The sequence below is a fragment of the Lipophrys pholis genome (genome assembly GCF_963383615.2).
Source record: "Lipophrys pholis genome assembly, chromosome: 18".
NCBI classification, from domain to species: Eukaryota; Metazoa; Chordata; class Actinopteri; order Blenniiformes; family Blenniidae; genus Lipophrys; species Lipophrys pholis.
In genome coordinates, this window is record NC_137646.1 from 24,315,810 (window position 1) to 24,329,902 (window position 14,093).

A 14,093-nucleotide genomic window follows, 5' to 3' on the forward strand; every position below is an offset into this window, starting at 1 on the left:
TAAATAAGTGAAATCCATATACCATTTGTAAGTATCTGCAATATACACCACGGGAGTGAAAATGGCGGCGCATCCGGCGAAAGAGAAAAGAAGAAAAAAGAAACAAGCAGCAAGAGAGTTAATGTTCGATATGGCTTCATTGAGGAAATTGACAAAATTCAAGCTGAAATTCTCTTTTGCAACTAATGAATGAAAGTTTGAAACCGTGTAAGTTGACCAAACACCCCGAGACGGCGTGAAACCCCCCAAACGCTTCATCCTCACAGAAAAGAAACTCATCGTCATGTTTGGTCCTCACTGGGTAATTTTTTTTATTTTTTTTTTTTAAAAGCCACAATCGGAAAACACGACTGATCATAAACCGGCACCACACATCTGTGCTAATTATGTTGAGTCCGAAATAAACCCGGAGTATTAAAGGCACTTGAATATTAATGGAGGCGTTTAAGCGGCATCACATTTATTTCCTTCCCGGGTCAAGTACAGGAAAGAAAAAACTGTGCTGGAAAGACCATTATTCAAATGAGAGTGCACAGACCTTAATAGAAATCAGCCAAACCATTAACTTCTGTTTTAACACAAGCCCAGTAATTTTGTTTCCGACATTTGTGGACGTGATTGACTGTGCCGTTCCTGTCTATTGTGGCGCATGTAAATGTGGCCTCCATCCATATTTCCCCAAAAAGCCTCATTCAGGACCTTAAAAGGCTTCAAATAAAGATAAATTAGGGTTACCGTGTTGCCTTAATCTGAACTAATGCCAGCTAAAACCCAAATGAGTGCCCAGGAGTGGTTTCACCAGCCACTGTTTGCACCGTTCGGTGTGACGGAGCAAGAATTCACCTCTGAACCCGCAGATGGAGAATCATTTCTGTCTCCTGGATGGGTGGAGAAGGAGTGGGAAGGCTTTTGGCTTCGTGGTTCATCTACAAAAACAGATTTTTCATGCTCATACTTCTAAAATCCTGAATGCTTGTATAATCACGTCAGTTATGGTATGTGTTTTTATATATATATATATATTTTGCACCATTTATGAGCTGTAGACTTTGCATTTGTACAAAACTGGACTCAAACTCTCCACTGTGCTGTGAAAATGAACTGGTTGCCTTATTTTGTGAAGCAAAGAAGTCATTTCAACCAAGCGCCATGCTCTATATGACTGCGTTATGTACACTTTGACCACTTTACGCATCGTTTGCAGTGTTAAAATTGAACATGATCACCTTGCAGGTTAGATTTCAGTGCGATATGTTGACTTTATTTGGACTTTGCCTCTTGAAATCAAGAGCGATGAAACAAAAATGTGATTTTGGATGAATATATTCTTGATTTCAGAGTGTTAAAACAAGTTGTTATGATTTTGGTGAATCTCAGAAAGTTTGAATATCATTGGAATGTCTGTCTGTCTGTCTGTCTGTCTGTCTGTCTATCTATCTATCTATCTATCTATCTATCTATCTATCTATCTATCTATCTATCTATCTATCTATCTATCTATCTATCTATCTATCTATCTATCTATCTATCTATCTATCTATCTATCTATCTATCTATCTATCTATCTATCTATCTATCTATCTATCTATCTATCTATCTATCTATCTATCTATCTATCTATCTAAAGTGCGGTGAGATCAGAACTGATGCGCGCGCGGATAAATGTGAGGATTTAAAACTGTAAAACAGCCTCGCTTATGGGATTTAATGGCTGAGTTCTTGGTGGATACCTGATATTTTAAAAACATTATGCTAAATTCACAGAAAAAGACGTCTGCATCAACTGCAATTTGCCCCCCCACCCCACCCCCCTACCCAACCCTTATAATTTCTCCCCAGACGCTTTGGCAAACAGGCCCACCCTGCAGAGATGATCAAAGAAGCGGGGGCTCCATCTTGACACAACACCCTCTCATCTCGCCTCGAAAAGAAGAAGAAGAAAAAAAAAACCCGGCGGCTGGCGTTGAATGGACAGATTAGAAAAACATTGCTGCCATGTTAGACACAGACCAGCACTCACACTCCATAATTATTAGGCTGATGATTGCACACGAGTGTTTTTGGATGCCGCATCTGGCTCGCTGGATGATGGAAGTTGTTGTATGTTTCCACCCGCATATTCGCCCGCCTGTCAGAAATTGCATTCTGAGAAAGCCTGCGGTCCGCTCATCAGGAGTCATAATTTACTTGTCAAAGCAGGAGTCCTCTCAGCATGCGGGAGGCCCCCCGGGGTTATAATTGCGAGGGGGTTTGGTTCTCCTGAAATGCCTCCAGTCAAGACGGAGCTCAGGGCCCGCGAGTCGGGCTTTGTGTACACTCTTTCCCTTTTAAAAGTAGCCATTTACACAGAAAATTGTAAAACATGGCTTTAAAAAAAAAAAAAAAAAAAAACTTAACTACACATTCCCCATCAATCTTTATCATGAGACGCTTTGAACACGGATTACTTTTGGAGCGTGGAGTAATCTCTACTCTTGACACAAGGTCCCCATCTTGTGGAGGGACAGTGAACGCCTCACGTGGCGCCGCAGCAGGTCAACTGAGGTTTTACTGGGGGAAGAAAGTGTTCAGAGAATTTAGCATCATTTCTATATAAAAGTCACGAATTCTAAGATATTGATTAGAGAAGGAGAAGGAGAAGCTGCACTTTAAAGGAAAAAACGCAGGTGATTCGACACATTTCTACAACCAAACCAACTTGATATGAAAAATGTAAGTTCATGATGTACTGGTGTCGGGTGCAATACTGTTCGTACTCGGAAAAAAGGTCTCCGATACGTCGCCTATTCTCGCTTTAAACACGTTTTTGAGAAAAACTATAAACATCTATTGTTCCTATTTCTGATGTGAATCTGTCAGGTGATTCTAGAATCACAAAAGATTTCAAACTTTTAATTTTTTTAATTATTATCTGTGTGTAAATAAATATTCCTTAGTATTTTTATTTTTTCACGACTCGACCCAAAATAACAAAAAAAGAAAAAAAAAAGGCATAAAACATTTAAATTCATGTATAATTAAACTAAGGTTCAACTTTTTGAATTGAAATATTGGCAAAAACTTTAATTTCCATTGTTTTCTATTCTAGACGGATGCAGATGTGCAATTAATCCTAAAATTTAAGACCCAAACTGATGAAAACTGAAATCAGTTGCAGCCATTAAAAGGTGAGAAATAGTTTATTTGAACATTCGAACTAAATACAAAGAAAAACAGTCGCAGTTTAATCATCAAATATTCACAGCAGATATTTCCTCCATCTTCTTCAGGAGGCGTTTCAGTGCAGGCTTGTTCTTCCTGCTGGTGATGGTGTGATATCCGCCTCCACACCTCTCCACCAGCGCCGTCAGCTCCCCGTTCCTCAGCACGTGCTGCTCGGCGCTCTCCCCCAAAGTCTCCGCCCACGTGAGCAGCACCAGGGCGCGCCGCCAGACCTCCTCGCCGAGCAGCCCCACGTGTTCCTCCGCCGCCGTCCTGAGCCGCCGCGTGCAGGTCAGGAACGCCGGCACGAGCAGGAGGACGACGCGGGGACCCGGCCGACACCAGGAGGCGCCGTCCAGAACGCTCCGCCGCTGGGACCCGTCGGCGTCGGGTCCGTCTCGCCACCTCAGACCGATCGGTTCCGCGACGGCGAGGCGTTGCCCTTCCACCTCCCCTCTCCAGCTCCTGAAGGTCGATCGGCCGGGTGGTGACGGTCCCCCTCCGAAGAGGGTCGCTCCGCCCGGCGAGCACGACGACCAGGACTCGCCCAGAACCACCACGCTCATGTCAGGCGGGTCTTCGCCGTTCACAAGAGTTCCTGATAGGAGCTCGAAATCTCGCGTGACCTTTGCACTTTCTGCTTCCTCTCTTGCCTTCCTCTTCCTCTTCCTCTTCGCCTCGTTTCCTGCCGGCGTCTGGGGTTCCTTCAGCGTCTCCAGCTGACAGTTGTTGTTCCCTGCTCTTCTCACCGTCTGATCCTCCCTTTCCTTCGCCCTTTCATCTCTATCTGACCCTTGTCCTCTTCCCTTCTCCCTCCTCTCGCTGACCTCTTGGTACATCAACGGCGACTCGCCGCCACCGCCACCGCCGGTCCCGTGATGTCCGTTTGCGACGTCCGACAGCTCCTCCTCCCGTTCTTCGAGACTCCGTTCCCACTTGCTCAGCTTGTCAAAGAAGGCCTTCAGGTTCCTCTCCTTGCTGCGGAGCTCCTCCTTCAGCAGCGCCAGGTCCCGCCCCATCTCGTCCAGCTGCTGCGCCGTCGACGCCACGCGTCGATCTTGCATCTGCAGCTCCGACTTCCAGCCGAGCAGCTGCCGCTCCTCGGTCTTCAGGTGGCGCTCTCGGTCCCTCAGCTCCTCCCCCTGGTCTTTCAGTCCCCTGACCTTCATCTGCAGATCTTGACCGTGAGAGCTCAGCTCCTTCTGTTTGCCCTCCAGGGCGTCCAGCAGGCTCTCCAGCTCCCTCTCCATTTTCTCGACGTTCCGCGCTTTCAAGGCCGCGTCTTCGTCCAGTTCGTCTTTTCTCCGCAGCTCTTTCTGTCTCCCCTCCAGGCTGGCGGCCAGTTTCTCCAGCTCTTCCTCCTTACTCGCCAGCGTCAGGCCTTTCTTACGCAGCTCCTCCTGTCTTGCATCGAGGTCGCGTCGTCTTCTGCTCAACTCTTCTCTGACCTCGTCCTCCTCTCTCTCGCCTTCCCCCGCTCTCATCTCCAGCTCTTTCTCCCTCAGGATGGCTTCTGCCCTCCTTCGGTGCTCTTTTTCTTTCTCCTTCACCTCCTCGCTCTGGACCGTGGGATCATCTTCCTCTCTCTGCAGTTCCTCGCTTCTCCTTTGACGTCGCTCGGTTCGTTCTGTCCCTTCTTCTTGTCTTATCTCCAGTTCTTTAAGTTCCTCTTCCTTACTTGCCAACGCGAGCCCTTTTCTAACCAGCTCTTCCTGTTTTGCGTCAAGGTCGTGTCCTCTTCTGCTCAACTCTTCTTCCCTTTCTTCCATTTCCCTTTCTCTTCTGGAGAACTCCTCCTCACCCTCTGCCCTCTTCTTGTTTTGCTCTCGGCTCTCACCTTCTCTCGCCTTAAACCTTTCTAACTCAGCCTGCAGCTCCTCTTTGCTTTCTTTCAAGGCCTCCATCTCTTTCTCTTGTTCTTCCTCTCTCTCCTTCCTCCCCTCGTCACACCTCACTTTCAGGCTCTCCATCTCTTCCTTTAACTTTTCATTTTGTTCCTGCAGCTCCTCGCTCCTCCGTTGACTTTGCTCGTACTGTTCGGTCACGGCGCCGATGCTCCGCCGGCTCTCGGCTTCCGCGCGGCGCGCCGCGGCGTCCCTTTCCTTCGCCATCAGTTCCACGCTCTCGTTCTTCTTGGCGATCTCTCTCTCGTACCCCTGGATCATGCTCGTCATCTCCACCTCCATCTTCCCGGTGAGCTCCTTCAGCTCCGACCTCATCAGCTCAATCGTGGACTTCAGGAGCGCCACCTCGTGGCGGCTCTCGGCGTCTCTCTGCCTCAGCCTCTCCAGCTCGTCGTCTTTCTCCCGCAGTTTTTCCTTCGTTTCGTCATCCTTCTCTTTCTCCTCCTCCTCCCGGCGTCGCTGCTCCTCAATGTCTCCTTCCAGCTCTCGTATTTGTTTCAGGTGCTCCCCGATCTGGAAGTCTCTCTGCGCCAGGAGACTTTGCGTTTGTCTCGCCTCTCTCTTGCTCTCCTCCAGTATTTCTATCAGTCTGTTTATCTCCTCCGCCGCTTTCTCCTCCGTCTTCCTCTGCTCCTCCCTCCATCGCGTCTCCCCGAACTCGGCCTGCTGCTTCACGTCTTCGACGTCGGCGTCCCTCTCTCTGAGTTTGGCCTCCGTGTCGTTTAAAAGCCGTCGTTTCCACTCCTCCATCTCTCTTTCTCTGTCCTGCACATGTTGATCCGCCTCTTTCCTCCTCAGGTCGATTTCGTCTCGTTCTTCCTCTCTTCTTTGCAGGATTTCGTCTTTGTCCTTCACACGTTCACGTAACTCTTCGATCACCCTGTCTTTCTCTTCCAGTGCTCGCTCCGTCTGTTTTCTATGTTGTAGTCGGTCTCTCTCTCTTTTCTCCTCCAGTTCTTTCAGACCTCGTAATTCTCTCCCTCGTTCTTGTAGTTTTTCCTCCACGTCTCTTTTGTCATTTAAACATTCGAGCTCTTTGTCTTCCTTTTGCCGCAGCTTCTCCTTCAATCCTTCAAGTTTTAATCTCGCCTCCTCTACTTCTTTTTCTCTCTCGTCCCTTTGCAGCGTTATTTCTTTGATTCTGAGCTTCATTTCCTCAACCTCTCTCTCCTTCTCCTGCATCACTTCCTTATATTTTTCACTTTCTCCAGCCATATTATGAATTTGGCTTTTCAACTCCTCGGTCTCTTGCGAAATGATCTCGTCACGACTGTCTTTCAACATTTCCTTCTCCTTTGAATTCTCCAGGTTTATTCTCTCTATCTCCTCTGCATGTTTTTCTTCTAAGTCTCTGATCAGCTGTTTTCTGTCCCGAGATTCTTTCTCCATTTCTTCCGCGAGTTCTTCTTTGAGCCTGTCGCTCTCTTTTTGACCCTCGAGCTCGTTTTCTCTCACCTTCTTCAGGTACTGTTGCTGTATTCGCTCTAATTCCTCCTGTTTTTCTTTCATTCTTCTCTGGGTTTCTTCCTGCAGCTCTGCTGTCTTTGCCTCCATCAGTTTCAACATTTCATTCACTCTCCGTGTCATCGCTTCCTCGTGCTGCGCTGTTAGGGCCTTTATCTGGTTCTCTCTCTCTTCCGTCTGTTGTCGCACGTCTCTTTGGTGATTTAGATGAATCCTCTTCGTGTCTTTCTCGTTTTCCAGCCTGTTTTCTTGCAGTTTGGAGTAGTGTTCCTGTTCTAACCTGGCCATCTCTTTCTCCTGAGCCTGCTTGTCTTTTTCTAGCTGCTCTTCCAGCTCTGTGATGTGTTTCGCTGTTTCTCTCCGGATGTCCTGTATTTTCTCATCGTGCTTCTGTTTGATCTGCTCTACAAAATCTGCGTTTTCCCTCATTACCTTCTGAATTTCTTTTTCTTGCTGCACTTTCAAGCTCTCTGTCATTTTTTCGATTTCACTTATCTTTCTATCCATTTCTTCCTGATGCTTGAACGTAATCTCTTTTATCTCCAGCTCTTTCTCTTGCATCTTTCTCTCCATCTCTTTCTCCATAGCTTCTTCCTGTTGTTTTAACATATCTAGTGTCATCTGCTTCTCCTGTTTTCTAGTCTGCTCCATTTCTACTTTAAAAGAATTAAGTTTTTCAATCCACTCAGCTTTCTCCTCTCTCAGCGTCTCTATAGTTTCCTCTCGTTTCTCTAATTCCTTCCTCCATTCTCGTGTCTGCGCTCTAATGGCGTCCTCCCTCCGCGTTCTCTCCTGTTCGTATTCCGTCCCGGTGCGCTCGAGGTCCAGCAGCTTCAGCTGTTGCTCGTCACTTCTCTCCCTCAGCTCCTCGATCTCTCGCTCCTTCAGCTCCAGCTTCAGTGCCGCCTCGTCGCTTTCCCTCCGGCTTTGGTCCAGCGCGACTCGGATCCTCTCGTTCTCCAGGCTCAGATCTTGAAGTTCCCTCTCTCTGTCTTCCGTCAGCCATCGTATCCTCTCCTCCAAGTCCCCGATGTTGCTCTTTCTCTCCCCGGCCCTCCTGTCCTCACCGGCCTCGTCCTCTCTGGGAACATCGGCTTTGCCAGTCGACTTCACTTTCTTCTTTCTGTCAAAAAACCACCTGATGCTCTTCATCTCCCTCTCCCTCATATTCTTCAGCTCTGCCTCCTGACGGATCATCTTATCCGCCATCTCCTTCAGGCGCTGGTTGAACTTCTCGTTCCTTTGGCGGCTCAGGTCCCGGACCTCCTGGACCAAACCGGCGAACGCTTCGCATCGGTTCATCGTCGCCACCTTCTCCACCTTCTCCAGGAGGTCGGTCACCCTCCTGGCGGACGCGCCGTCTCCTCCCGCTCCGTTCACGCTGCTGATGACGTGATAGCGGCGCCTGCACTTCTCCAGCAGCCACTGCAGGTCCCTGCCTCCGCCCTGGATGTGCTGCTCGATGTCCACGCCCTCTCGGAGCTGATCGCCGTGGGTGAACAGCAGGACGGTGTGTCTCCAGACGCCTTCGCCCAGGAGCTCCAGATGCTCCCGCACGTGCTCCGCCCTCACCAGCGTGTCCACCCTGAGAGTCAGGAGGAGAGCATGAGGTCCTGGAGGGCACAGAGCCACGCTGCACACGAGCTCCCTCTTCACCCTCTCCGGCGTGCCGCCCGCCACGCCCGCCTCCCAGCCGGGGGTGTCCACCACCGTCACCAGCCTCATGGACACCTCCGCCTGCCGCCGGATGCACTCCTCCGTCACCTCGCCCGCCGGGAAGAAGCTGGGTTTTCCCAGGATGGCGTTCCCAGCGGAGCTCTTTCCAGTTTCGCGCTCGCCCAGAAGAACCAGCCTGATCTCAGGGAGGCGGCGGGCGGCTTTGGAGAAAGACTGGTGGGCGTCGAGCTCAGAGCCCCCTGGGCCATCGCCTGGTGAGGAGAAATACAGTTTTTAAGGTAAAACTTAAGATATTTGTCAGTTTCAAAGCTGTATTAGTTGGTGTTTTTGTCATTAGACTAGTAATTTTATTTACATCATCAATTGCAAACAGTGAATCTTCTACAGATTTCACACACAAATAGTAAAGTTACTAGAACATTTCTCTTTTGGAATAAACATGTGTTGTGTTTTTCTGTTAATTTCATTCTTCTATGTTTATACCGGTCACAACTTAGTCCCGTATACAGTAGTTATTCGGTCAAAATTGCCCCAAAGGAATCGATTCAGTTGCTATCGTATTGATATTTTAACTTCTATGCTATTTATTTTGAGTGTTTATTTCTATGTTGAGCAATGCGACAAGAATTTCCCTCAGATTAATAAAGTCTTTCTGTTCTATTTGCTGATAAAATGCAGATCAAGACGTGTGAACAAAAATGTAAGTTGTGAGCGTACTCAGTGATGAATATGTAGTATGAGCTAAAGAGCCAGTCCAGTCGTGTCTGTAAAAGTTATTTACTTCCACTTCAACTATGTTTTGCTGGTTTCTCGTAGAGAAGATAAATAAGGGAAGTCCGAATCTTCACCTGCATTTCAAACCAAAGGAAGCTGTTTATTGACTCACTCATCACAGCGGCTCTGATGGTTCCTCTCTGGACGTGCGCCTCCATCTGTCTCTGCTTCTTCCTCCTCTCCCTGGCTCTCCTCTTCCCGTCGGCCTCCAGGCCCGTCAGGACCGCGCCGTCCATCTCCAGGTGGCTGCTTCCGTCCTTCGTGCCGCCGTTCACCATCTCCTCCAGCTTCCCGAGCAGCTCTTTAACCTGCGTCCCGTCTCCCCTGCAGCGGTTGTTCACCACGTAGTATCTGTTCCTGCACTTGTGGAGGAGTCTGTGCAGCGCCGGGCCGCTGGCCAGGATGCGTTGCTCCATGGTGCCCAGGCCCAGCTCGTCTCCTCTGGTGAACAGCACCATGGCGTGCTCCCACACGGCGCCCCCCAGTGGCTGCAGGTGCTCCTCCATCTCTTTGACGTAGGCGTCCGTCACCGAGGCGCAGGACCGCACGACCAGCAGCACGGCGTGCGGTCCGGGCGGGCACAGCGACACGCTCCGCAGCGTTTCCCTCCTCACCCAGTTGGGGGTGCTGTTGAGCGGGTAGTACCACTCCCACCCGGGGGTGTCCACCACCGTGACCCTCCTGCCCTCCACCTCGGCTCGCCTCTTCACACACTCCTCGGTGGGCCTGCCGCTCTCGAACCCGCCGGCTCCTCCCAGGATGGTGTTGCCCGCCGCGCTCTTCCCCGCTCCCTTCCTGCCCAGGAGGACGAGTCGGAGTTCCGGCAGGGCGGGCGGGGGGCCGCGGGGGGCCGGGCGATGCTGGAGGTCCATGGCGGCCTGCAGACTCTCATCTGTGAAGACAGGCACAAGCACTTCCTCAGTGCAGCGCGCCGGATACGCTGAGTGACACAAAACAGAGAAACACCACAGCAGTCAGTCGTCTTATCACTTCTAAACACATGAAACCACAAAGTCAAGCTTCCTTTTCTCATTTTACACACAATCTACTACATTACAGTTACATTTTGCTTTCATATTTTACATTTAGCGGAAAACATCAAGATATCAAACTGAATTCAGAAAGAAAAAATTTTACTTTTTCAGGTTTATATCAACTTTTTAAATCAAAATATGTTCAATACTTCCTCTGAACTCACCACCGTTTGTGAGTGTGGCTGCTCTGCTGCTGTCATCTGTCGTGTCCATCACCTCTCCCTCCTCTTGCCCTTCCTCTTCCTCTTTTCGGGGTTCTTCACAGAAAGACTTTCATCACTCCCATGGCGAAATAAACCCGAAGCCCTCCTGGTTACCGGCAGGTCCAAAGTGAGTATTCATGTACAACACGCACTGCTGCAGACTCGCTCCGTCACATGAGCCGTCTGTGGTTCAGGATTCAGAACTACAGGAAGTAAAGATGAGCGCGTTAAGCTTCCATACAACAACACAGCCACAGTTATGTGTGCACATGAGTAGAACATGGAGGTGTGTATTTGGTGCATGCAGTTGCACATTGAGCAGGTTGTACAGACACATTATAGGAAGATGCTTGAAAAGAGATGCAGAGATGCTGCTCTGCGGTCAGCGTGCGCAACTTCTGTTTCTTCTAACCACGAGCGGAGTGACAAACAGAGGTAACTGGGTTTTGGTTTAAAAAAGAAATAAAAAGCTCAGGAAAGGACAGTTTGACCAAAATAATACACAAAACATATTAAGCAACAGTGAGCGGAATCCAGTTTGGAGGAGGGAGGAGTCACAGTATTAAAATAGGTTTTCAAGAAAAAATGTTTTGTTCTATAAACGGTCAGTGTCTCCATGGGAACGGGGGGAGGGGGGGGGGGGGGGGGTCAGCTTCCTGACACCCTGCTACTGCACATGAGCACTAAAGTCTCAGTAAATAGTTCTGCTCGTGCACGACATTCATTCATAACGACTGCAGCGTGTGCTCAGCACTTCTATAATAAATATTCGCTCGACCATCGTCTGCATGAGTGGAAACACATTTTATCACTCCATCACTTTGTGTTTATGCTGCGCTTTATTACGTAAACACAGCACCAACTAGTGGCCCTACAGACAAACTACATCATTTTCAGCGTTTCCTCGTAAACGGATCTCGACAACGTGAAACAAAAACGATGCATTTTCACTTGAAACGTCGCTTAAACAGAGTCTTAAACGTCCCTCTGTGTATTTCTCCTTGTCAGCCCTCCGACGGGATTATCCAGTCGTTTATGTTTTGGCTCCGGCAACCAGTGGGCGGAGAAGAGGGATGAATGTGGGCGCAGTTGGAGGTTCCTCGCCGTAGTTAATCACGATTCTAAAGCATAAATGTTGGTCTCCTAACAGTCGCAGTATTGTGCAGAGAGCCAGTATTCTCTCAACATGCGTGTGGCTGCAGCCGCCCGGTGTCGTCTCTGGCTGTTTTTACATGGTACAACATGTCCAGCAAGTTCCATGAACACACACACACACACACACACACACACACACACACACACACACACACACACACACACACACACACACACACACGCCAGATCATGCACTCCATGATTCACCCTTTCCTCCAGCACCAGTCGGGGTTAATAAAAACAGGCCCCCTGTTTGTGGGAAAAACTGAATCAGCCGTATTGATTTGGCTCCATTAACCCCGAGCAGGGATGTTTTGGAGCTTGTTAACTTCTTCTGTGAAAATTACCGCGGCGGAGGCCTTTTTTCATCACACGAGTGCCGCTTTCTGTAAATGTCAAAGAAATTATTTTCATTTGACTCCCCACGGCAGCGGCTCCTTCCTAATACGAGGCTCTCCGACGTCAAAAAAAAACACTCTTGTCGTGAATTTTAAAAAAAAACAGCCTCGAATCTCCACCGGCTCACAGTTGTTCCTTTTAATGTATCATGCAAATTTCCGCCGGTATCTGCTGATTAGTATGCCCCTGAAATGAAACGGTCAATCGAGAAGATAAGTGCTCAAACTGGATATATAAAGTGCAGCATTCCCTCTATAATTTCACCGCTGAAGTCGGGCTTTGCGATATTTTCATGACATAGATTAAAGGATACAAAACCGATCGCGTTTTTGTTTTGGCTTTTAGCGTTAAGAGTGAACGACTTTCTTAGAAATTTTCCAGTTTATGCTCACATTCTGGCACAAGTGCCGGAAACGCTTCCTCGTGTTGGCGGCGTGGAATTAAAAAGTAAATACGGCGCATAAGTGATGTCGTGCTTCTACTGGCTCTTTAACATTTGGGACTTTATTGGGTTTGGCCTGATTTCTTGTGTTTTATTACTTTTCATATTTCCGCCAATATAGAAAAGATTCCTGATCAAAGAAGTTCGTTTTTTTCTGTTTCTCACCAAAACAAGGTATTTTATTTCCAGGTTACCAGCATTACTCTCCATGGGAACATTTAATCCCCGTGTCAATCCACTGGTGTCGCATTTAATCGGACAAGTTTCACCCTTTATCCTTCGAGGCTTCACGGTTTTGTCTTCTTACTTTTGATTCGTCGAAACATCTATTCCCGTTACTCGTTGACACTCTTCTTAGCGACATACAACAGAAGGAACCTTCAAAATAAAAGCAATGTAAAAAAAATGTTCCTGTTCTGTTGAAGGCCACACGGCATAGTTTTCAAGTGAAAATGTAAAACTTTCATTGTGTTTTGTGTTTGTTCACACGACAACGGGGTCACTGAAAACGCAACATTTAGAAAACGCCACGTTCAAACGGGAGAAAATGGAACTTTTGTGAAACGCTGCTACTGCTCATGCAGTAAATAGTAGTAAGTAGTACTTATGCACATGTGCAACTTGTTGGACACCAACAATGTTCAAAGAGTATTGTTATCCGTGTGCATGTGTGAGTGGTTTCATTACAAAAACAACCAGCAGCGCCCACTAGTCGCCTTACATGAGGTGCTTTTACTGTTTAACTGCATCTCAAAGTTTAGTTTCTATGTGGATGATACACAAGCTTGTCAGCTAATGATTATCTTAATCACTTTTATATACTCTTTTGCGTACTCTTCCTTTTTAACTGTATTTAATTATTGATTATATTCATGTTTTTATGGATTCATTTTTTTTCTCTTAGATTTTTTTGAATTGCCTTATTTGTGTGTCACAATCAATGATACTGATCAAATAACGTTCAAAAACCACTCTTGTTTCAAAACAAATTAATATTTTCTGGATATTTGTTGATGGTTGACTCATGTTCTCTCACCATAAAACAGATTTAGTTCTGTACTTTCATTTAAAAAAACAAACAAAAAAAAAAAAAAGGCCTCTTAAGTAATCATATTTCCTGAGGTACTTGACACGTCGTCCAGCAGTGCCGAGACCACCGCCAGACCGCAGGTTTAATTTGGAGTACTTGTTCCGTAACTGCTTGTTTGTTACCGGCATGAACTCACACCCTTAAAAACAACAAGAGGAGAGGCGAGCAAACAGCTCCAGGCGGGGTTATCTTAACACATATGCCACCAGAAAACCACAGCGGCATCAAACGTCAAGCGTAGAACCAACAGCCGTTACTGCCAGGAGAGGATTAAGACCCTAAAATTAGCTGGACTACAAAGAGCGCTGGGATAAAACAGACTGACTCGGCAAAAACGCAAAATTAAACAAAAACAGTGTGGCAGAAGAATATGAATAGTTTACTAAATTAATACGGAGCACATGTGCGTGTTTTTTTAGAGCTTCAGCCAAAAATAAAGTTCACAACAAGTCAGTTTACAAGACGAGCACAATGGCAACAACCTTCCTCATGATGGGGTTTTGAAAATGGGTCGTTTTTTAAGATCCTCTTTTATTTTTTTTTAAGGGTGTTTCCATGAGAACATTTGCACAATATCCTAAAACACAAATATAGAGAAACATTAAAATGTTGACGATGACAGAAAGAAATCTTATAACTGTGGTTGCCAACATAAACATCAGGACCCCATAGGAACCCTGTGAATTTTATTATTATCTTTTTTTTCTTCATTTTAGGTAATTAACATGTTTTGTGGCTCCAGACACAATT

General features: G+C 47.3%; 1 protein-coding gene across 1 annotated transcript; it reads right to left on the reverse strand.

Moving 5' to 3' along the window:
- Positions 1-3,168: 3,168 nt before the first annotated feature.
- On the reverse strand, positions 3,169-10,467 carry LOC308123696 (uncharacterized protein). Its single transcript, XM_080486317.1, has 3 exons — positions 10,219-10,467; positions 9,133-9,960; positions 3,169-8,497 (listed from the first exon to the last, which is right to left on the reverse strand). The coding sequence occupies exons 1-3, from the start codon at positions 10,265-10,267 to the stop codon at positions 3,231-3,233; spliced, it is 6,144 nt and encodes a 2,047-aa protein (XP_080342443.1). The 5' UTR covers positions 10,268-10,467; the 3' UTR covers positions 3,169-3,230.
- Positions 10,468-14,093: the final 3,626 nt, after the last annotated feature.